The following is a 25,288-nucleotide window of genomic DNA, read 5'->3' on the forward strand; positions in this document are numbered from 1 at the left end:
TTTTGTCAGTAATAAAATTTTCTGAAATCTCGAAAATCATTGACTACTAAATTAGGTTTCAATCAACGTGACACAAGTAAATATATAACAGGCATACGAAATTGAGCAATTATATTGATGAAGTTGTTTGAAACAAATCTGAAAATATATATACGTATATGTACAAAATTGCAAGATATTCACTATATTTACTACGTATGTATGTATTTTACAAAAATTACAAAAACATTTAAATAGTTGATTATCGTTATGTTGATAAATCTTAAAATTCAGTGACACTATTTTCGTCATTTCTTATATGATTAAAGTTGCCATTTATACTAATTTTTTGTTACACGTTTGCAACATGTGTACGCATATCACAATCGTATCTCATTATAATTGATAACATTTCAAAGTACCATTTTCTATAATATAAAATTTTTCTATTTAAATACCTGTGAAGTATTGTTATACAACACATTGACCTTAGTCAGTGTGTTGCATATATCTAGATCCTTGTGAGAATCTCAAGTCCAATACGCAATTCATTAAGTTCGTATACATGTACGTGCAAGAATATGAACGGTATTTAAAAGTTTCCAAAAGAAGATGTTAGAAACAAATTATATGCATATATACGAAATCGAGCATTTCCCTCGACTTCGTTTGTTTTTAAATAAATATTCAGATCTTTTTTTGTCTTCTTTTTTTTCTTTTCCTTTTTTTTTTTTTTTACAGTAAATACATCGTATATGCATGTGTATATGTATGCGCGTGAGTATATGAAAACTTACACAAATTCTACATAAATGTATGTGCAGTTTAAAAATTGCACAAGTGTAAGTCGTATATTGAAAAATCGGAGAAGGATAAGCACAGAAAGAAGAAGGAAGAAAAAATATCCAGCAGGGACAAAGAGGCGTAATACGTAAAATATATATTACAGGTATACGTATAAATATGTAAACGTATATAGTTAAAGTACTGCTGAGGGAAAGAAAGGATAGGTTCGAACAAAGTCGAACAGTTTCGAAAATGGCGACCAAGATTCGTGGTAGCTATACATGGTCAGCAGTAACGAAACCATTATTGGCAATATCACAAGGTTCATTTGATAAAAATGATATCTTGGAATTGGCGAAGAGCATTGTTATACGGTAAGACTTGAAACATTGTTTGTTTAAAGTGATTTAAATGCAAAAATTATTTCGATGGTAAACTCAGAAGTGTGTGCGATTATATGTGTGTGCGTGTATGAAAGAGAGAGAGAGAGAGAGAGAGAGAGAGAGAGAGAGAGAGAGAGAGAGAGAGAGAGAGAGAGAGAGAGAATCATATGTTGCAGTGACAAGAGATGATTTTTAATTTGAATCGTTTATTGCGCGTAATATAATTATATTTATTTTTATTATAATTTTTAGTGAATATGACTTCCTCTCTAAGGGAGAACTTTATGAAACCTTTTATACATCTGTGGCAGTGCTTGCTGCAGATTATTTCTGTAGTTGCATCAGTACGTGTAAGTTTTAAATTTTTGTCTTGTCATTGTAGGAAACAATGGATACGTTTTCCAACGAATCTTACTTAATTCTTTGTGATTTTCCAGTTTCTAAAAGTCAAATATCCATAGTTTGTCAAGCATGTAGAATATTGCTTCTTAGGCTCATGGATAAGTTGTCTCAGCATCAAGAACAGTTAGGAAATGGAACTTCTACTGTTTTAAGTACGAAACAGCTGTTACTTCCGATACTTGCCCTTTGTACTGGACAATCTTTACTTTCATCCACCGAAGAAGCAGCCTTGATTGCTATGATAAAAAGTTCCAACATACCGCATGACATTAAATCGCAGCTATCCCCCGAAGCTGAGAAAGATACCTCTCAATCGTGTAAAGATTCTGAACGAATACAGTGTGATTTATCTGGTAGCATTTTAGAACAACTAACTATGCCGTTGCAAGGTTCTACGATGCCGATGCCCGTTGTTGAAAATTCCAACGAGGCTAAAACAATGAATGACAGTGTTGTCAGTGAAATTCACTCAGACATAAAGGTTTTTCTTACAAAAATTTACATTGTTTACATAGTGTATACAGTGAGTTGTGAAAATGTGTATATTCCTCTTGTAACTAAAGTAACTAAATGCGTTACATTTTTATTAAGGTGACTACCAGTGAAAATATATATTACGTTAACTCTAGTTTCAACCCGTATAAATTTTGTTGACAAATGATAATTTAAGTAAATTCTTGCGACTCACTGTATATCCGCGTCTATAATTTCGTTAAAATAGTTGATACGTTTATTCTAAAAATTTAATTTTTATTTTGCAGACAACATTTGTTACAAATAATATAAATATTCTGCGAAATATGGATGTGGGAGACACGCTGTTAGATATGTGTTTGAATCTTCCTCACTTGTCGTGTTATACTCGCAAATATCAGTCATATTTGCACAAAAAAAGTTTCACTTTGCCTGTGAATGCCTCCGACGCACATGCTATACGTCATAATTTACATTCTGTGTCAAACGACATTAATATGGTTCACAACGTAATATCATTGCCTTTTTTAGAACCTCTAACTCCAGGCAAGCTAGAAAAATTATCGCTACTGACAATGTCTTGTTTGTATTGCTCCATCGTGTACGCCACTGCATCGAGTATCGTTGGTATAACAAATGCTGTGTCACCGAAATGCAGCACGAATACCTCTGCTGGCACGCAAACCGCTTCGGGTATTAAAACTGCGGAAGAAGAATATGACACTTTGGCGATTACCGTTGTTGAGAAAAGCCTTGAAATATTCGGTCTAGTTTCAAACGTAATTAAAAACAGCACACGAGCCGGAGGTCATGTAAGGAGTTAATATAAAAATTGATTTAATGTAAAAATTGATTTGTACGTGCAACAATGCAAAACACGATTATTTGTGACAGATTCTTCAAAATCATTTATTGATCGGAGTATGGTTGTTAGTGGCTGGTTTACAAGCTCAACTCACCGTGAGTGGTTTAAGTGCAGCGGATAAGGGGAAAGAAGAAAAGGGCAAATCGCCTAGTAAAGCGCGTGATGGAACAATTCGCGTCAACCTTACGAAAATGTAAGTTGTTAAACTTATAATTTTTATAATAATTAATATTGATGATTCGTTAAAGTTCAGAAAGCAATTAGAAATCTGTGGATTTCAGTCAACAAGGTTTTGGAGTACTTTCAGTTGCTTTAGCCTCTCATACGCTCACGTTAATGAGTGCTCTGTTGGAAGATGTTTCCATTGAAGCAATTGCTGATTCCTCGACTCCGCCAGAACCGGCTCCGTTGGATATACTATCCACCGCTACAGCGCTTCAAAGAGCATTTACTTTTCTACAAGCTGTGCCACTTAATCACTTGTTGTTTTACTTAGCCACTATCAGTTACAGAAGGGTCAGTCTGTAGTAATTACACACATTTATGTTTCGTATTTAACCAATGCGGTATTTTTTATTAACGATCGTACGTTGATCGAATCTGTTTAACGTTTTAGGCTTGTACTTTGAAGAGAATACAAAAACATCCGTTTGAAGGCGACGCTTTGAGTCAGTCAGACTCTACGACTTACTATGAAGATCTCTTGAGTTGTTCAGACAATTCTACCGACGAAGGTAAAAAATGCATAAAATTGAAATTATTTTTTTTTTTTTTTTTTTTGTAACGAATAACGTAAGAAAAACGAATTATGAATATTTGAAAATATCTGTTTGTTCGTTGTACTGTATAGAAAAAATTAAAATTTTTCTATTTTGTAATAATTATTTTGCATGTTATTAGAAAGTTGTGCATAGTGTCGTGTGTACATTTAGCGGACGTGTATAGTTATCGTGTGTTCGATTTCACGTGATACATATTTTAAGTAAATAATTTCAAAGTTATTGTTCTCGCACAAGAAGGAGATTAACGGTGTAAACGCGTCTTCTCGCTATACAGAAAAAACTGTTATGTCGATAGAGGAGGACAGCGAACCTATTTTGGGCTTGTGGTTCGAGGAAACAATCGCCCCGTCCGACGGATCGCCGGCGAACGGTACTAAAGAATCTAACAATGAAACCAACGCCGAACGAACTGTGACAACTATCGTTCCTGATAATCGTGAACCTCATGGAGTAAGTGAATTGGTTCTTTCATTTTACAAACGTCGGTGAAAGATATTAGAGTGATTAGTTTCATTCTCTTTTACAGTATATATCACTGGCCACTAAAATTTTTCAATTTATGAACCAACATTTGATTGGTAATAGAAGTTTGTACGTTCGTGAATATGTAGTGAATGGTTTGGTCGAACAACAGATGGTAATATTAGCAGCAATAATCAGAGATTTGGACCATGAAACTGCTAGGACAGAGACCGGTAGGTGTTTGTATGTTGGTTTGTATGTTTGACAATTGTGCAAGATTTGTGTACCCACGAAACAAGTATTGCTGCGAAATATGAATTTCATTTCAGGTACTATATCGGTGTTCTACGGTGCCACACTGGGCACCATGTATTCCGAATTTTCTCAAGCTTTGAGTCTTTACACGCATAATCTACTTGTTCAAAACACATTGAGCGAAAGTTTGCAAAACACCCTTCTTCAGCATTTAGGTGTGAATCCATGGTCTGGAACGGAAAGTACAACTCCATGTACTTGGCCTCTTCAAGTATATCCACGAACATTAAGTGTGTTGGCACAGGTGTGCCCTTATTATATTTAAAACGTATACTTTCATGAAATTTTATAACTGTCTCTAATCTCATTTCGTCATTTTCAATACGAACGACAGGTTCTCCTATTAAAGCCTCGAGCGGAGAAAGAAGCGGCCTGTATAAGCATATGGCATCGTTTGATCACGACTATAGTTGAAAACGTGTGCAATCCACCTTCCACGTTTGAGGCAGAAAACGAAGGTAAGCAGACGTGTGCTTTTACATGTATACAGGTAATTTGCAGGTAATTTAAAGGTACTTGAATTTGATTCTAATTTACCAATTTACTAATTGAATTTAATTGCTGCTACGTATTTTATTCGTTTCTGTTTTATTCCTTCTTAGTCGAAAAACATGAATTTCGATTGTAACGAACGATTAAAGGAAATCAAATCGTATGTTCTGCCTTGTACGACATATTGATTTTTCATATTAATATTTGCAGATTTGAACGTGGAGCACGCTCAACTGGTTTTGATTCTATTTCACTCTCTTAATTTCATGCAAAAGAAATCGGTGCTGCTTGTAACTGGCAGCGGCGCTGTACGTTGCAGCGAGGCAGTTAAAACTCCAATGAAAGATTCTCAGTTACTGCATTTATCGCGATTATTGTTGTTGCTCGAATATATGATGAAACATCTTTATGACGCCCCACCTGCGTTACTTGAACAAGTGAGTAGTAAACGATATATCCGACGATTAATCGATTATTGTTACTACGAAAAGCATTTAATATTTTTCCCGTTTTATCATCTCTCGTCGTCTCATCTCGCTTCATTCTTCATTTATATCATATAGTTTATGTATTTTCGTTTGTGTCGTCGCGTTTTTAACGGGATTACAGAACGTTGCACGTTATTGATATTACTACGTTGAATAATGTGAATACGTGAAATGCGAAAGTAACGAACCAGAACAAGATACCAGGGCCACCAAATCGAAAGATACGTTTGAGTGGTAGTAAAAATCTTGTACATTTTCTTCATGAATTAAATATGAGGTTTTTGTATATAAGTTTACCTGTAATTTATCAATTGTATATTTTGGATGATTAATATATAGGTTCGATGGAATTTGTTTTCTGCGACGAGTTTGGTTTGTGATGTCAAAGATGGTAATAAACAAACGGCTCGAATTTTTACGCCATGGACAGTAATCGAAGACAATTATCGTAAAATTGATAATCAAGATGAATTTTCAATGAAACCTCGGTTTTATAATCTTTCCACCACAGATTTCAATAATCAGGACACTCCCAAATTGGACGGAGTGGTTGGTACATGGTTTATTAATAAATTAATAAAAAGCAACTTTTCGCAAAATTTTTAATCGTATTCGTACTGTTGTAATTGTTAATTCTATGTATATCGTCGTAGGCTTGCAATTTCATTCTGGGTGCGCCAGATAAAATGAAGTATCCACTCTTGGTCGATGCGTTAATAGATATTTTAAATGTTCTGAATCAAGCTGATATGCAAAAGAGGATTGGCGCTGATAGCAAAGACAAAACGCCCACTTTCGTAGGATTATGCGCAATTCGTTATTGTTTCTCCATATGTTGGCGGTAAGTAAGTCTCCATCGTATTCGATTCAAATATGTATGTCGTAAAATGCAAATTTTTCTCAGATTATTGCTAATGTTACCACCGTCTACTCTGTATATGGATAAATTGGCTCTTGGTGAGGAAATCCCTGCTGGGCCAATGTTGTTGTATTCTTTGATTTGGGGACCCAGAGCCGCGTGCAAAACTTTCACCAGTTGGATGAACGTAATGTCTATTTTCAATCGATTGAAATTAAGATTAAGTCAATTAACCGAGATTACTATGTTGTTAGAACATTCATGATTAAATTCATAAAATGGTCGTCATTTTTACTCGCAGGACTGTTTAATCAGGCAAGGAATGTACGCGCAATATGCAAGAAATCTGTTGAAAACGGTATCATCGACGGTAAACTCTCTCAAATACGATGTCACAGTTGCAAAAAACTGCATTACGGCGTTGAAACCGGAAACTAACTTTAACAATAAAATAATACCGAAAAACGCGTTGCCCAAACTCAGTTCGTTGTGTATTTTGGCTGCAGTTATCGGAAAATTACAAATTCTTTTCTACGAAAGTCTGTCGAAGAGTCAAAGTGAAACTATCGAGAGTTCGAAGTGAGTTTGAAAAAAATTGGTCGTAAATACTTTTTCTTTTTTTTTTTTATCATAGATTTTTCCTTATTTGATTTAACTGTATTTGAACCGTATATTTTTCGTACAGGAGCAGCCAAAGTGCGGAATCCGGAACTACGAATGCAAATAAAATGATGATCAATATTCTACCACACGTCCTTTCATTGACAGAATCGATTTTATTCTCGTATCGATCAAATATATTGCACGAGATGCTCGAATCTTTCGAATTAGACGGTAAATACGGTTCTAGAGATTATTGTATACTTGATGATATCATCGCAATGGCAGGCGCAAATTGGGCGACCGAAGCGTCTTTGATCACGTTTCTACCGAATTCGGTAAAATCAGTCATAGATAAGTGGAAGTCTATCAGCGTTGTTCACATTCCATGGGTAAATGTCTAATATCGTTGTGATTAGGATTTTTTTGAAAGGCTGTTAATAAATGTACGTTATTTTTCTGTTAATCACTATAATCCAGAATACTTACACAAATGACGTTATACCGGCAGAGAGTTACATTCTGGCTACCGTGTGTCAGCATATCAGTTCACTTTCTGAATATCCAACGTTTTCTATTAATCCGTCATTGAAAAAATTGTTGCACAATTTAGTTACATTTATAGTGGAGTACGTCACGTAAGTCACAAGTCGGATCGTGATCCGATTTTTATTTTTATCCCTTTTCACTGTATTGCAGTTTACCGAAGAATCTAACGAGAAAATTTGTTTGCAGCCCTACGACAGCACCAGAAAATACGGATGTTCATAATCAAGCGCTGGATATTCTTATTGCATTGTCTATGGATGCTCGCACAGATTATCTTCAAGATATGACTAACAAGGCATTGACAAAACTGCTAGGTGATAGCGATAGCGAGGCACGTCAGCTACGAGAACATCTTTTCGTATTGCATCGCACCTACAATTTGATAATTGAATATACGAGCGATGTCCAAGAACCTGTCAGGTACGTAACAATCAATAATTTATAAGAAATGGATCGATTTTGTAAGTTTTAATGTTGTTATACGCGCATAATTTCCTGTAACAACGTTCCCATGATTTTATGATTTATTTTTCAGTATTACCGTTGATGAAAAAATCTTGAAACGATGTATTAAATATTGGGAACAACTATTGGAAAAACCAGTCGGATGCAAGGCGTTGGATCTGTTTTTTGCACCGAGCACCAATCGATCTCTCGTTTCTATATTGTTGTGTGTAACATCTTCGCGATCCTCGCAACAATTTGCCACCCATGTGTTAAGATTTTTCAACGTGTTATTTAAAACAGGTAATGAATGTTTTATCGCTCTTTGTCTTGTTTAGTTTTCTTGTTTATTTGCAGCCCAATTCATAAATAATGATTTATTCATGTTCGTTTCTGTAATCAGCTGAGAAAGGAAGCGACGGGTCGTTGGAACGTCTTTGTGGATCCGTATCGAATTTGGCTCACGTAGAGCCGGAAAAGTTGCAAGTATGGCTGAAACAAATTATTTTAGGAGCAACGAATATCTCTCCAAATACATCTTTGACAAATGCACAAACCCCAACGATAGTGACAGCAAATACGTAAGTATAGGTATAATACTCTCAGTAGAACAAGTTATTGTTTTAAACAAGTGTTGTTAAAGTTAAAATTAATTGGTTTATTTAACGGCGGAACGATAGACTGGTTGCCGTTGCTGGTACAACTGAAGATGCCCAGAAGTCGGACGAGGTCAGTAATGTGCCGAATAACGAACAGGATCGATGGTTGATTTCGTTATCAAACGATTCAGCTAGCAATAATCAGTCAACGAGTATCACCGACGACCAACAACAGCAACAACAACAGCTTCAACAGCAACACTCGATGCATGAAAATAGTCGACTCTTGCGAGCGCTTACAAATTACATAGTTAAAGAGAAAAGGTATTTTTCGTTCGTTTTTCGTTCGTCACGGCTTTTGTTTGTTCCGATTCAAGTTAAGAGTAAATTGACAATTTAACGTTTGTTTGGTAAATCTTCGGACAGCAGCGTCGATCAAGGTGTACCTGTTACGATTCTTCGAGCCCTTATACCATTAGCTTATCAGATTCTTTCTCCGACGGTTGAGGGCAATGGATTCTCGGATTTAATGAATGTTATGTCGACGTTAGCCGATGCTGGTTCCGAGAAAGGGCATACTCTACTGTTTAAAGCCGGAATCGAATGGATCGAACTTTGGTAATACATAACGTTCATTAATTTACATACATACGAAAGATCCGTGTTCGAATCAAACGCATTCTATTCATCGTTTTATTTGTAAATGTGCAGCAAGGAACAATTGATCAACAAAGATCTCCAAAGTTTGGATAAACCGTTGCCGTTCGTTGAAGCTGGCTGTTGTATACTAAACTACGTGGCAGACGTAGTAAGTGCGATTTGTCCTCAGTCGATACAATCGCAAGATCGAGCAACTAGTCCACCGTGGGAAGGTGCTACTCCGGTCAACGACGTGAACGATAGCGATTGGATCGATGACATTCCACACGAAGACGAAGACAGTGCTGCTGACGATTCTGACGATGATAGCCTTTGTAACAAATTATGCACGTTCACTATCACGCTAAAGGAATTTATGAATCAACATTGGTATCATTGTCATACCTGCAACATGGTAAACGGAGTTGGAGTTTGCACAGTGTGTGCTCGCGTTTGTCATCGTGGACACGACGTCACGTATGCGAAATATGGAAATTTCTTTTGCGACTGCGGTGCCAAGAACGACGGTTTTTGTCAAGCATTGACGAAACGGAGCCCTCAATCGTCGGAACAACACCAAACAAACACAACTGCCGTTGGCTCCGGAAATACAGCTGCATCGACTAGCAGTTCGGCTGGCATTGCCAATACAAGTTATGGAAATACGCTTGGTACGTCGGTCGAGAATCGAGACCTTCTTCTCACGAGCAGTTTACGACGAAGAACTTCGAGCCCTTTGTACTTGTCTGACAAACAAGAGAGACAAGGGCGTGACAAACAGAGGCATACGTACTTGGCCAAACAGCTGGGTAATTCTCTTTCGATTTCGTTCCATCTTTCGTTCCATCGTTGGATCGAAGAACTCTAGTTTACTTACTTACTTACTTACTTTGAATTCTCGTTTTCATTTTTTATGGAACAGAAACGTCAAAGGATTGGATACAAGGTTATCTTTGGAAGAGCGGCTTGGTATCGTCGTTGGTAGATTTGACTCGTGCATTAGTACCGGCAGTAGATGCATCGTGTAGAAAAAACTCGGTAATTGGTTGTCACACGCGCGCTCAGATGGCACTTAAGCAGTTACACACGGTGGACAAAAAGTTTGAATATACAGATCAATTGATGGTGCGTATCGTTTCATTAATTTGTTTGCAGTAATGTCAACAATGTCAATAATAATGTTATTGGTAACGAGATGAAATTAGCAAGAGGTGTTACGTTGTTGTGTTTAATGTTGTGAATTAATTTCAGCTTCCCACTCTGGGATCGCAGGAAGGAGCATTTGAAAATGTTCGAATGAATTACTCGGGAGATCAAGGACAAACTATTAGACAGTTGCTGTCTGCGCATATGATACGTCGCGTTGCAATGTGTTGTTTATCCTCGCCCCATGGTAAAAGGCAACATCTGGGTAAGCGACCGATGTTTCAACTATGTTAATGTTGTCGCGTCTCGTTTCAATTCTCTCCGTGTATCTCCGGTTAATTTGATTTGCTTGGCAGTTAATTAATTTATTTGTAATAAATAGCAATAACAGCACGCGTAACGTGGATATTTTTCGTTTCTTTGTACAGCGGTTTCGCACGAAAAGGGAAAAATAACGGTGTTACAGTTAGGCGCATTATTGAAACAACCTGATTCGTCGAAGAGAAAATTAACATTAACGAGGCTTGCTTCTGCACCGGTACCCTTCACCGTACTGTCTGTAACTGGGAATCAATGGAACGAAGATTTCCTAGCAGTTTGTGGTTTCAAGGATTGTCACGTATTGACTTTCAATACATCTGGTACCGTGTCGGATCATTTGGTTCTGTATCCTCAATTAGAAACCGGCAACTTTATTATAAAAGCAATATGGCTGCCTGGATCACAAACTCAGCTAGCTCTGGTCACTGCGGATTTTGTAAAGATTTACGATCTTGCGAAGGATGCCCTTTGCCCCCAATATTATTTCCTAGTACCTACCGGGAAGATAAGAGATTGTACGTTTATGCATGCAGAGGATGGCGTGTTTTATTTGTTGATAATATCCTCGGCCGGTTACATATACGGCCAAGCAATGGACGAGGTAAGCTCGGCGAAATACGGACCTTTCTATGTAACGAATACCCTCGACGTGTATCATCCAGAAATAAGGGATAATGGTCAAGTTGGTGGTGGAGGCGTGTCGATTTATTATTCGCATGCTTTGCAATTACTCTTCTTCAGTTATGCGTGTGGCAAAAGTTTCATTGCGCCACTTAAATACATGGAAACTGACATAACTACTGTGTTTCAAATTAATCTCACTGGTAACAAAAGTTCGAACGGAAATAAATCAAACAACAATCAGCCCCAACCATTGTGTCAATGGAGCGAAGTGCCCAATCATCCTGGACTGATCTGTTCAATTTTGGAGACGAGTAACAATCCTGTAATATTGATGATCAAGCCTGATACGATAATGATTCAAGAAATCAAAGCTATCCCTGCCAAAGCTAAGATAATGGATATGGTTGTCATAAGGCATTCAAGTTCAAATGCCGAGCATCGAACGACGTTGATTTTATTATGCGAAGATGGAAGTTTGAGAATTTATATGGCTGGGATGGAACAAACTGGCTATTGGATGTCTCCTGCTGTTCAACCGGTAGGCATAATGGCGACGATTAAACCGGCGCGGAAAAAGAAAACCATCAAGGCGGGGAAACCAACAGGATCCGTTACTTTCCCTATCGATTTTTTCGAACATTGTCAAGTGATGAACGACGTGGAATTTGGCGGTAACGACTTGCTACAAATTTACAATGTTGCCCAAATTAAGCATAGGCTGAACACAACTGGAATGTACGTTGTTTCTACGAAAACAATGGGATTCACTGTTGAAGTTACCAACAATGACGCTGTTTTGGTCATAACGGGGATTCGAGTATTACTCGGGAATCAGGACGTTCAAAGAGCGCCGGTTTACATCGAGGTAAATCTAAATGGATCTTCAATTTTGCAACTTTGCTTGTAAACGCAAGTACAGACATGGGTGTGAGATGTTCTGTTTTCCAGGTATTTGGTAGAAGTATTCGAACAACTGTAAGTAGAAGTCGTTGGTTCGACATACCTTTGACTCGAGAGGAAAGTCTCCAAGCTGACAAGAAATTAACTATCACGTTCGGACCGTCTCAAGATCCCGAAGGTGTCATTATGGTGGATTGCATTAAAATGTACGTAAAGAGTTGTAACGGCAAAGCGCTAGTTGTGACGAATGATTAAGACAGTACGATTGTTTTCAAGTTGACGGTATACGGTTGATGGTCTCTTTCTTTTCTTTTTTTGATTTTATTGACGTTGATCACGTTTAGATATGGTAAAACGAAAGATGCCTTTGGTTGGCCTGAAGAAATAGAGGATGTCCCGACAGGTCAGTCAACGTCTGCACCACTAACCACGATAAACAGTGAGACAGATAGTGCCCTATCTGCACCTGCTTCTTTATCTTCTGTCGATAGGTATCTAAACAATAATAATTAATAACATGTGAATATATGCATACATACAGTATAATAGTACAGTTGTTAATTCAAAGTACAATGAAATCTTTTATCATTGCATAATGGTTTAGCACAACAAAGGACAATTCCCTTGATATCGATAGGTAAGAAATATTTAAAACAATCAATCATTTACGGATTAATTAAAGTGATGAAAAAAAAAAATCTCTAACCCTTAACGTACATGTGCTACTATATTTATATATATATATATATATATATATATATATATATGTATATATATACATATATATACATATACATATACATACATACACTACGATACCACTTCCTGCAATTACGTTGTATATCAAGTATGTTTATTTTAGGATGATCGCGGGTATGTTGGAAGTTTTGGAATTATCTTTCAATGTACCCTCCAACGACGAGAACAAGCTATCGTTGAAAGCAACAGCTATCGAGGTAGCGTCGCAATTACTCATATTACCGACTCCTCCTCCCGTACAAGTGCATACAACCGCACTTCTAGCTGCTTTACACCCGTCCAAACAGGCGTATCATCTTCATAAAGTAAGTTTCGCTGTAAATGAAACTGATTTTTCATTCTGGTTGTTCTTTTTATTATTATTGTCGTTATTATTTATTAGGATTACGTACTATTGTCACACGTACTGGACTCGTTGAAGTCGATGAGAGAACTCGAGGATGCTCGTGACATAGATGCAGAAAACTTTTATAGACTGGTACTTATAGTTCGGAGTATATCCATATCACGACCACAAAATTTTGCCAAGTTTACCGAACAATATACAAACAAACCAATAGACGAAACCAACGGTGAGTTATTATTAACGAGTTACTATTATCGATCAAGAGGCAAATGGCTACCAAATCTCTTGGTTTCTGCGGTAATCGATAAAAGAAATCTGATGGATAAAAGAAACTTTTGTTTGTCAATTTAGTACCAATTTTTGAAAAGGATCGACAAAATGTTAGCCAGCCTCGTAAGAGTACAGATGAAAATCAGCAACATTTAGTGGTACAACTTATGGAAATGTTGTGGTCTTTGCACATGGCTTATCCGAAGAATATGGCTCTTGCACCGGTCGTAGTTCCAGGATTAACCCACGCCGAAGGAACGATTCATGCGATTGTTGAAATAATCCACTCGTTTACGACGTGTGATGTGGAGAGAAATATTCCCTTGGCTGCTAAACTATATTTACAGTTATTACTGTCATCTGACACGACCATCAGCTTTACCGTTAAGCAGGCAATAATTCGTGTGCTTCGACCGAGGTACAAAAGAAGAAGAGTTTATATACCAAGTCCCCCTAATTGTAGCACACCGGGTAAGGGAGTGAGAAAACAAATAATTGTCAATCGTGAACAACGTTGTTTTGTGAATATTACGTTGTTTTGATTATTTTATATTTGCATGCAGGCACGGCCGTGGACGCGGAAGAGAAGCCAACAACGTCGTCCGTGTCTCAGTCACATCGAGAATTGCCGACAGCCACGTCAACGGTGTCGACCGGGATCGATCGGGATACGGAACATTTGGATGCGGAAGCGATTGGCTCGTCAGTGATCGATCCTCTGGCAGTGATGCTGGCAACGGATGGCAATCAAAGTTCAACTGCTCCTACAACGAGTGCGGTATCTGCTAGTATAAGCAGAAACTCAGCTGGTGGTAGCGCTAGCGGTGCTGGTGGCACCAGCAGCAGCAGCAGCAGCAGCGGACCGATAGCAAGGGGAGCGGTAAATCCTTTGGAAACGTTGCTCGGGTCAGGAAGTTTTCCACAGATGTTGGACGTACCGCCGGATACCGACGACGAAACGATGGTAGAATTAGCAATCGCGCTTAGTTTACAAGACCACGAAAGTGGAAACGCCGACTTGCAAGTACTGCGACAAGGATTCCAACAAAGTCTGTCGAACTTGCAAGGATTGGAAAACCTTCAAAACTTAAACGGACCGGCATTGCAAAGCTTGCAAGCACTGGCAGCGCAAGGTTTGGTCCAAGTTCAAAATACAAATCAGGTGAGTGAAAGTGAAGTTTCGAATAAACTACTTTCCATACGTTTGATTGAGAAAAAAAAAAAAACGATTTTCGGTGTAAGTTTAGTTGAATCTAATTTTGAGCGTACTGAGAGTGAGCTCTCTTCCGTTCTTAGGGTCAAGAAGGTGGAGGTCATTATTCAGACACGACCGCTTCTGCTGGAGGCTCGGACGACGAGGGATCAACTGCTGCCACAGACGGCAGTACGCTGCGGACGTCGCCGGCAGAACAAGTGAGTTACACTTTTGATTTTTTGCAATGACCGTCAACGAATCGGGGCTGCGCGTGTGCTTACCTTCCATTTATTCTCGTTGCTGTTTGTTTATTGGTAATGAGCGATACAAAGAAGAAGAGAAAACAGTGAGAGGGGCGGGGGGGGGCGGAGGGAGGGAGATTACGGAGCATCCTTTGTTGGATGGTAGTGTAATGTTTGGGATATATTTTATGTTAGGGTGGTAGTGGTGGTAGCAAGGGTAGCGAGAGCGGTGGGAGCGAGAGCGGAGGAAGTGCTGTAGACAGCATGACAGGGGAGCATAATGTATCGGGAAGGAGCTCCGCGTACGGAGACAATGGTCCCGATTCTATACCTCCGATTGGAGGAATTGGAGTCAACCAAGCGCAACGTTCCGAAACTAATTCCGTGGGTGTTCCCGCGGCTTTTACCGTAAGTGCTTCCGTCACTGCGTTCGTCGTTGGCGTTATTTTTTTTTTTTTTTACCGTTACTTTGTGTCCAGTACATTATGATTATGATTATGATTATGTCGTGATTACACGAACGACATACATTTGTTTCTCTGATCTTTTTCCAAGTATCACTTTACGTTTCATTCATCTCGTTTGTCCATTCACAGTCGCCGCCACACATCCTCCCTCCCCCTCCCTCCGATATATACAAATATACATATATACATATATATATATTCGTTTGCTCATGCAACTTCTTTTTTCACGGTAGACTCTCGCTATGACACAGACGATTGATTTACCTTTAGTTTCGATTCTAGTTCCAGTCCCAGTTCCAGTTTTAGTCTCAGTCTCAGTTTTAGTGTTCAATATACACACTCACACCTTTGTACTCGCGCATCGCGTTTCCGAACACGCTTTACAGATTGTATTTTTTAACGCGTACATTGAAATGTAACAAATAACGAAAGTCCACCGTAAGTAATTCGCACTCTCCCCATTTTCTTCTTTCCTCTCTTTATAACGACGCTCTTTACTGTTCAGTAAAAAATAAACAAAAATAAACCAAGGAGGACTTTAGATTGCCGTTGTAATGACAGAATGACATTTTTTTGAGCAGGTTACCGAGCAAGAAGAAGGTACGGAACAAGAACACGTCGCGGAACAGGAAAATGACACGAGCTGCGAAACTACTGCAAAACTGCATACGATACGATTATTATTGCTGGATAAACTCATGCGGTTCGTACCAAATTTGACGAACGTGCCTGGTGTCTTGACTGTTCCATTTATGCAGGTTTGTTTACATTTTTGTACATCTTGTCGAAACGAAGGAGGAGTGAGTTGTTGTGTGGTCTTTGTCTTCGTACATAATGAACATAATGGACACACGTGTGTCCAATACCTTTAGGTGCTACTGATGTTAACTGCCGATTTAGACGGGCAAGAAGAGAAAGATAAAGTTTGTGTCGAACGACTGCTTCGAATATTGGTGACGGAATTAGAAATGGACAAACCGGACACGAGTAACATATGGCAGCGTAGCAACAAGCGAGAAGTTCATTTGGTCATTATGCGATTGCTGAGTGAGTGATTTAAAGATGAAAAAATATTATCAATAAATTTAAGCTATATATATATATGTGTGTGTGTGTGTGTGTGTGTGTGTGTGTGTGTATGTATATATTCTTGTTCTGTTCAATCAACAGGTGTTTTAATGTCTCGTTCGAAACACACTGCGAAAACGCAAGCGGAAAATTCAAATTTTATCTCTCAAATGGCAGCTGCGATACTCAACAAGGCTGGAGTAATCGATTATTGCTCGACGTTGTTGAAAGCGTTGTTAGAATATTGGAAAACGTACGTTCGTCCACGAGATGCATGTATAAGAGAAAAACGTATAAAAACGTGAAAATAACGATTCAGGCAGCAAGAATTCGAGCCGTTTCACACTTTCTTTTTCTTTCGTAGAACGTCGACCGAAGAGGCCGATACCATCCTTGGTGGCCAATTGCTTAAAGAACATCTCACCACTTCTCTGCCGGACATGTCGCCGCTTTTTTTGCGACAACATGTCAAGGGACACGCTGGAGATATATTCGAACCTTATCCACAATTGCTGACGGAAATGGTGTTGCGATTACCCTATCAAGTATACAAATACGCTGAAAGCAGTTCGACACAGTCAGCTTTCGAACAACCTTGGTACTTTTATCTCTGCGAGTATATGATGTCTTACCAAACGCCACTCGTTAGAAGACAAGTACGCAAATTACTGCTGTTTATTTGCGGTAATAAGGAAAAGTACAGACAACTGCGGGATTTGCATGCCCTGATCTCCCATGTTCAAGTAAGTTGATTCTTACTGTTGCAATTTCTTATCACGTGTGGTGTGTTGTGTTGCGTTGCGTTGCGTTGCGTTGCGTTGCGTTGCGTTGCGTTGCGTTGCGTTGCGTTGCGTTGCGTTGCGTTGCGTGCTGCTGTCACGAGCTCCCGTGTTGCATTCGATATACTTTTTAGTCGGTTCAACAATGCTGTACCGCTGGCGGATTTGATCCTCTTCAGACACGCCCACACTCCATCAATTTACCGTACGATTCGTTGGTAGATTTGATCGAACACCTGAAATGCTGTGTAGAAATTGCTACAAGTCGCACAGGAAATTGGCAGCGATTCTGTTTAAAGCAGAACACGGTGCTCTCTTATTTGTTTACCATATCGACGTTGTTGGACGAAGGCGTTAGTCCCACGGTGTTGCAACTCTTACAGTGCGCCATATGCTCGAGCAACAAATCGAAAGAAACAAAGGATACCAAGACGAAAGTAAGTTTTTTCTGTTTGGAAACAACAAGAAAAGAGTTATCGCGGAAAAGAACAAAAAAAAAAGGAATGTTGTTCCTCTGTTCTGCCAGGAATCGAAATCTGGGACTGTAACAAGCTCGAAAGAAAGGCGGGAACGTGAAAAGTCGGAAGACTCGGATACAGAGGCCAAGTTCGAGGAAGCTCAATGTTTGGCGTTGGTCGAACAAATTCAGAAGCAAGTTTCTCCAGGCCTGTTGACGAAATTTATTCAAACCTTTTTACTCGAGACGAACAACACGAATGTCCGTTGGCAAGCGCATTCTTTGATACTGGCTATTTACAAGTGAGCAAATTTACATCTCCTCTCTGTTGTTAAATTTTCAAATTTTTTACAAAAAAAATTTCCTCCTTTTATGAAGGATTTCTTGAGTTTGACAAGTCGATCCTGATCGTTTTTCTAATTTTTCTAATTTCCGCAGAAATTGTGGCCCGGCGGATCAAGAAGTTCTACTAGACTTACTGTGGCGCTTGTGGCCCTTGTTGCCGGCTTATGGTCGAAAAGCGGCGCAGTTTGTCGACTTGCTTGGTTACTTTTCGCTAAAAACTCAGCATGCTAGTAGAAAGATGCACACGTATATGGAACAGGCGGTTGCAGTGTTACGCGCGCAAAATCAATTGCTGGCACGTCACCCGAATGCAAATCTGTACGCAAATCTTGCACAATTCGTCGAACTGGATGGGTATTACTTGGAAAGCGAGCCTTGCTTGGTGTGCAACAATCCCGAAGTTTCAATGTCAACGATCAAGCTTTCCTCGATCAAAGTCGACTCGAAATTCACGACGACTACGCAAATTGTAAAATTGATCGGCAGTTACACGATAAGTCGCATTACTCTGCGCATAGGCGACCTGAAGAGGACAAAAATGGTGCGTACGATTAACATATATTACAACAATCGATCGGTCCAGGCTGTAGTCGAACTGAAAAATAAGCCAGCCATGTGGCACAAAGCTAAGAAGATAACGCTAGCTCAGGGACAAACGGAGATCAAGATGGAGTTCCCGTTGCCAATCGTTGCGTGCAATCTAATGATCGAGTATGCGGATTTCTACGAAGATATACAAGCTTCTTCCGAGACTTTGCAATGTCCACGATGTTCGGCCAACGTGCCTGCAAATCCCGGTGTTTGTGGCAATTGCGGGGAGAACGTATTCCAGTGTCACAAATGCAGAGCGATCAACTATGACGAGAAGGACCCGTTTTTATGCCATGCCTGTGGTTTCTGCAAGTATGCCAAGTTTGACTACACGCTCACTGGAAGACCTTGTTGCGCCGTGGATCCTATCGAAAGCGACGACGATCGAAAGAAAACGGTAGCGACGATCAACACTCTGCTGGAGAAGGCGGACAGAGTGTACAAAACTCTGATTTCGAACAAGCCAACGTTGGAGATGTTGCTGATTAAAATATCGGAACATCGATTGGATCGCGGCTTGGTGGAAGACGGTGCGGCAGCGGCAGCGGCCATCCAAGTATCGAGCGGAAGCACTCAGGTGAACAGAGCCATACAGCTGCTTGCACAGAGATATTGCGGCGAGTGTAAAACTTCGTTCGAAGAACTGAGCAAAATCATACAAAGAGTCTTGGCTTGTCGACGAGAACTCGTGGCGTACGATCGTCAGCAACGAGACCAGATTATCGCCAGTTGTTCTTCGACAGTTGTGACGAACAACGACGCGACGACAATGACGACGATGACGATGATGACAACAACGACGGCAGCAACGACGATGGCAACCGCCGCCACGACCATCACTACGGCGGCGACAACAACGACAACGACGACTATGGCGACGGCGGCGGCGACGGCGACGGCGACGGCGACGGCGACGGCGACGGCGACGACCACGGCCACGACGACGGCCACGACGACGGCTACGACGACGGCCACGACGACGGCCACGACGACGACGACGACGAGCAGCAATACGAATGGCAATGACGAATCTTTGGCAAACGCCCAAGTTCCACAGTCGACGGCGACGATGGCGCATCAGCAACAACCTGCCGTCGGATACGTGAATCCGCAAACGGTAGGTCGTTGTTACGGGTGTGCGACCGCGGCTACGGAACATTGCCTGACCTTGCTGCGGGCTCTCGCTACCAATCAGGTAGCCAAAGAGGTTCTGTGTAAACAAGGATTGATACAGGAGCTGGTCGAGCACAATTTACGCAAGGGTACCGTGCAGATGCAGGAAGAGGTTCGGCAATTGCTGTGCCTGGTTACCAGGGACAACGCGCAGTCCACCAAAGAACTTTGCGCTCTGTTGACCGGTCGAATCACACTGACGCTTCGCGGTCGTGTCGTCACGTCGGACTTGTCGTTGGCGGTGCGTCACGAAATGGCGCTGCTGGCGGCCTTGATACAAAAGGAGGACACTTGTTGGGAGCAAAAGCTGCGCTGCGTGATGCAGTTGTTCTTAATGGCGTGTAAAGAATCGAAGAGCCCCGTGGTGATGGAAAGCATCATTTTACCGTGTTTGAAGATACTGCAAGGTCTGGTGAAACCGGAGCAGCAGCCGGCGGTCTCGGCAAAGAAGAGCAAGGACAGGGGCGCTGGCGTCGAGTCGCTGGCGAGCATTCAGCCAGCCGAGAGTATCACCATCGACGTGAACAAATGGTTGAACGGTGACGCGAAACACTCGTACTCCGAGTGGATCCGCCGCGTGCCCGCCGCGAAGAGAATGGAGCAGCAACAGTCGTCGGGCAGGCCTTCCTTGAAGAAGGAAGAGGTCCGAGCGCTCTACCTGATGGAGAAGTACGGCCACAGATGGTACAACCGGTGTCTGAGAGGTGTGCAAGGTGTCCAGCCGTTGAAATTGGCCGACGGCGCCTGGTTAAAGGAGGTGTTGTTCAACCCGAGTTCGCGACTGGCGCGACAAGTTGCTTGCAACATGATAGAGAGTCTCTGTCAGGGGACGGAACGGAAGAAGGAGGTACTCGTGTTGCTCACGTGTTATCTGGAGGAATTGCGAACAGCTGGCGAGAGTAGTACGGAATTTCTGACGCTGTACCAAAGTTTGATCAGACAGCCGCCGTGGAAACAGTTTCTGGCGGTACGAGGCGTCATGACATTGCTCGCGGACCTCTTAACGAGAGAGATCGAGGAGCTACATCGGCTGGAGGAAACGACGTTGACCAGCGATCTGGCGCAGGGCTACTCGCTGAAAATGCTCACCGAACTGATGGCCACGTTCCTCGAACAGGAGAACATCAAGCAACAGTACAAAAGCCGTTTGGTGGGCGCTGTGCTTAACGGTTACCTCTCTCTGAGGAGATTGGTCGTCCAACGGACAAGGTTGATCGACGACACGCAGAAGAAGCTGTTGGAACTTCTCGAAGAGATGACCACCGGGACCGAGGAGGAGACGAAAGCTTTCATGGCAATCTGCGTGGAAACTGTGCAAAAGTACAGCGTCGAGGACGTGCGTACGCCGGTGTTTATTTTTGAGAGGCTCTGTTCCATCATTTACCCGGAGGAGAACGACGTCGGAGAATTTTACCTGACCCTGGAGAAGGACTCGCAGCAAGAAGATTTCCTCCAAGGTAGAATGCTGGGAAATCCTTACAGCAGCTTGGAGCCGGGCTTAGGGCCGCTCATGAGAGACGTGAAGAACAAAATCTGCCTGGATTGTGAGCTGATCGCGCTTCTAGAGGATGACAACGGGATGGAGCTTTTGGTTAACAACAAGATAATCAGCCTGGATTTGCCTGTAAAGGAGGTGTACAAGAAAATCTGGGTGCCGGAGGGTGGGGAGTGCGATGCCATGCGCGTGGTGTACCGAATGCGCGGTTTGCTCGGAGACGCGACCGAGGAGTTTGTTGAAAGTTTAAACGCCAACAGCGAGCAAGAGATAAACAACGAAGAGGTCTATAAAATGGCGAACGTTTTGGCGGACTGCGGTGGTCTTCAGGTAATGGTGAATCGGTTGGCGGCGATACAAAACGTGAACCGAGCTCGACCGTTGCTTCAAGTCCTTCTGAAACTGTTCCGGCTCTCGGTCAAAGTGAAAAAGAATCAAGAGGTTTTGAGCAAGTTGGGAGCGGTGACGGTGTTCCTGGACGTTCTGCAACGCTGCCTGGCAACCGAGTCGGAGAACTGGCAGGCAAAAATTATCGAGCAACTGTTGGAGATCATGGAAACCATCCTGACGCATGCCTCCTTATCCACCCTCGAAGCCTTTTCACGGACGTCCAGCGGCCCTGAGCATATAAAAGCGCTTCTCTCTTGCGCCCAATCGACCGCCGTCAGACAAAGCAACGTGTTACCTCAGCTTGCGCGCGTACTCGCCGCCCTCACGTACGGAAATCGTGAGAAAATGTCTCTCCTTTGCGATTACTTTAAACCGGTGTTGGACTTTTACGAATTCGATCACGAGCATACGCCGGAGGACGAGCAAAAGCTCGAGCTGTTCTGCATTCTGACACAAGCCATCGAGCGAAATGCAATTGGCAACACTCTCAAAGACTACATCATAAGCATGGGTATCGTGAAAGATGCTTTCGAGTATATAACCGTGCGCGCCCCTTGCCTCAAACCTACGCTCTTGCGAACCGACAGCGACGAACTGAAGGACTATATATCGAAACCGGCGCTCAAATACATCTTGCGATTTTTGACTGGCCTAGCCACCGATCACGAACCAACGCAGCTGGCAGTCTCTCAATTTACTATCAGCATCATTCACAGATTGGAGCAAGTGTCTTCGGACGAGCATGTCGGATCTTTGGCAGAGAATTTGCTGGAAGCGTTGTGCACGAACAAACGCGTTGCCGAACTGATCGAAAAGGCCCGACAGCACACGCGTAGCGAGAAGAAACGACTGGCAATGGCGATGCGAGAACGACAGTTGGGCGCGTTGGGTATGCAAACCAACGACAAGGGCCAAGTGGTCGCTAGCGGAGCGATCCTTCAACAAATGGAAGATTTAGGAGACGAAACGGGATTGGTCTGTGTAATCTGCCGTGAGGGATATAAATTCAAGCCAAACATGGTAAGTCGTAAAGTAAAACCTCTCTATAAAGTAAAACTAAAAAACGCGAGTACGCCTTCAGTACGTCTTGGTTCCCTTACTTTCTCCACTTGCCGTTAACAAGCCGTTCTTCTTCGATCGGTTCTTTCTTCAATTTTTCCCATTAACCGTTGCACGTGCCTGTTCGCGTACTCATCAACTCGCGTACCTACTCGTGGCTTGTTGTTATTCCCTTATTTGGTTTCCAGGTTTTGGCCATTTACACTTTTTCGAAACGTTGCAACGTCGAAGAGTTCGAAACGAAACAAAGAAAGACGGTTGGGTACAGCACCGTTACACACTTCAATGTTGTCCATGTTGACTGTCACATGTCTGCGGTGAGACTGGCACGTGGCAGAGATGAGTGGGAAAGTGCAGCGTTGCAAAATGCAAACACAAAGTGCAACGGACTTTTGCCACTGTGGGGTCCTCAAGTATTGGAATCTGCTTTCGCTAGTTGTTTAGCGAGACATAATACCTATTTGCAAGAATACACCAGTCATCGGGACATATCTTATCCATCGACCGTTCACGATTTAAAGTTGCTGCTGCTACGATTCGCTCAAGAGAAAAGTTTCCACGAAGATAGTGGAGGAGGCGGTCCACAATCAAACATGCACTTGATCCCTTATTTAATTCACACGGCACTTTACGTAATCAACACGTACGTTGACGAATTTTATTACTCTTATTAACTTTTATTTGCTCTTCTTTATTTTTTTTTTTTTTTTTTTTTTTCTCCACTCATTTTTCTTCCCTTTCTTGTGAAGAACGTGTTGCCACATTTGCGCCTGTTGTTTATGTATACATGTATACCTTATTCCAACAAACTGTGTATTTCTAGTACGTTGGCAGACGCTCGGGCGGACAAAACGTTGATTGGATATTTGGAAACGCAACCAAATTCTAGCTGGCTTGAAAGTTGTTACGAGGCAGAAGGACCATTCTACCAATGTACCATGTCACTTTTGCTTCACACGCCAGCTCGCTGGAAAACGTACAGGATCGTTCATTTGAATAGACTAATTGTTCTTGCTCATCAACGATACGTTTCACCATCGGGTCCGACAAAAACTATCGTCGATGTTACCGTCAAGCATTATGCCGTATATAAAAGCGCCTTAATCTTCTTTGGTCTAGTCGATTGTATTTATGCTAATTTTTTCAAGGTACGCACTTTCTCTTTGCTATTCAATTTACACTCCTTTGTTATATTCTTCTATATAAAGTTTTCGATAATCCTTTGTCATTCTATTGGTTTCATCGCAGAAAGTTAACGTATTATCCGATAACCAATGGCCATCGGTTTTGGCCGAATATATCAGACATAATGACGAAGCCATGTTAAAAGCCTCGGAACGTGTATTAGCTACATACCGCGATGAGCTGTTACCGTGTACGTCTTTCGAGGAATTTTGTGATGTTGCCGGTAAGTAGAAACAGAAACAAAAGTAGAAGTACAAGTCAAAATTCACGAGTAAAAAATTTTCTCGCCACATTTTTCTTCTAAAGAGTTGTTCCCACACAAAAAAGACTTGTTCCCTCTTTTGATTTTTGAACTTTTTTATTTACTGTTGTTATCAGATCTATCGTATCTATCGTCTAATTAATCGAATAATCACAAATTAATGTCATTGTATTTTTTCCAGGCTTACTGGACGAGGTAACGGAACCTACGTACATAAGCGATGTTTTGAGAAGACTTGGTTAAAAAGATTAGAAAAATGCTACGCTATTGAAAGGAAATGCGCTCTTTTACATAAAAATATAACAGTTTTCCTCGAATTGTCAAATTTCATCTTACTTTCAATTTTATTTTCTTTGTTTACAACGTGTACTACGTCTACGCGCACTCACTCCACGTTATTAACTCTTCTTGTACATCTCAGTAAGTTCCTTTCATTATCTCGATCATTAAATAAATACAAATAATTCCAATTGCTCTGTGAACCAGCTCTGTAAATTGCGAGTTATTCGTTGGACAAAAATCCAATCAGTGTATCGCGTGCTATTCCGCAACTGTACGTTTCAAAAAAATATGTGCTTTAATAAAATACGAAATATATTATAATTTATACTTCGCTCCAGTAATATTTATTTACGTTGCATCCTGATTTGCTAATAAAAAGGTACAAATTATCACATTTAATCTCAGGTACGAAAAAATACATACATACATGTATATATATATTTTCTTTTTTCCTTTTTCATTCTGCCACTTTCTCTACATAAACATATTTATGCTGTAAGGTTCTCTTTTATAATCCTTCCTCCTTTTTCTTTCCTTTTTAATACATTTAAAGATGCTATTCCGTTCCGTTCAAAATATTATACACATTGTTTTATTTTTTATTATCGTATAAATAGAAAGGAAAACATGTTTGCTTTACAAGTAAATTACATAGTTACAAACGTAAAGTTATCGATTATACATAAAAAATGGTAAGAAAATTGTTCGCCAAAAAGCTGTTTACGTTCGAATTTCTTCCCTACTAAACCGATCCGTAATAATTTAAATTTATTGCGCTTATTCAATTATAGTGGTAGTGGTAATCTTAATACCT

At 40.9% G+C, this 25,288-nt stretch overlaps 1 protein-coding gene across 1 annotated transcript; it reads left to right on the top strand.

Annotated features, from left to right (window-relative positions):
* The first annotated feature begins 806 nt into the window (after window positions 1–806).
* On the top strand, window positions 807–24,912 carry LOC122528765 (E3 ubiquitin-protein ligase UBR4). Its single transcript, XM_043654243.1, has 46 exons — window positions 807–1,139; window positions 1,401–1,498; window positions 1,586–2,031; window positions 2,312–2,836; window positions 2,919–3,082; window positions 3,171–3,405; window positions 3,506–3,623; window positions 3,967–4,121; window positions 4,198–4,366; window positions 4,463–4,692; window positions 4,783–4,906; window positions 5,151–5,377; window positions 5,768–5,977; window positions 6,082–6,269; window positions 6,333–6,474; window positions 6,589–6,866; window positions 6,973–7,279; window positions 7,368–7,525; window positions 7,623–7,856; window positions 7,972–8,183; window positions 8,284–8,461; window positions 8,561–8,803; window positions 8,906–9,097; window positions 9,191–9,927; window positions 10,041–10,243; window positions 10,370–10,529; window positions 10,693–12,074; window positions 12,158–12,315; window positions 12,454–12,600; window positions 12,714–12,746; window positions 12,972–13,173; window positions 13,251–13,440; window positions 13,566–13,955; window positions 14,048–14,646; window positions 14,781–14,897; window positions 15,117–15,329; window positions 15,970–16,146; window positions 16,261–16,435; window positions 16,559–16,709; window positions 16,821–17,199; window positions 17,370–17,651; window positions 19,593–22,706; window positions 22,934–23,388; window positions 23,569–23,893; window positions 23,994–24,153; window positions 24,374–24,912. Exons 1-46 carry the CDS (start codon window positions 1,018–1,020, stop codon window positions 24,433–24,435), a joined length of 14,766 nt encoding a protein of 4,921 aa, XP_043510178.1. The 5' UTR covers window positions 807–1,017; the 3' UTR covers window positions 24,436–24,912.
* Window positions 24,913–25,288: the final 376 nt, after the last annotated feature.

This window comes from Frieseomelitta varia, unplaced genomic scaffold, assembly GCF_011392965.1.
Source record: "Frieseomelitta varia isolate USP_RPSP 00005682 unplaced genomic scaffold, Fvar_1.2 scaffold_258, whole genome shotgun sequence".
In the NCBI taxonomy this organism is placed as follows: Eukaryota; Metazoa; Arthropoda; class Insecta; order Hymenoptera; family Apidae; genus Frieseomelitta; species Frieseomelitta varia.

Bases quoted from the DNA above. Each gene is read 5' to 3' on its own strand.
- LOC122528765 (XM_043654243.1), top strand. From the start codon at position 1,018: ATGGCGACCAAGATTCGTGGTAGCTATACATGGTCAGCAGTAACGAAA. The intron at 7,526-7,622 runs GTAAGTCACAAG...ATTTGTTTGCAG, and splicing joins TTTATAGTGGAGTACGTCAC to CCCTACGACAGCACCAGAAA. The intron at 13,441-13,565 runs GTGAGTTATTAT...TTGTCAATTTAG, and splicing joins ACCAATAGACGAAACCAACG to TACCAATTTTTGAAAAGGAT.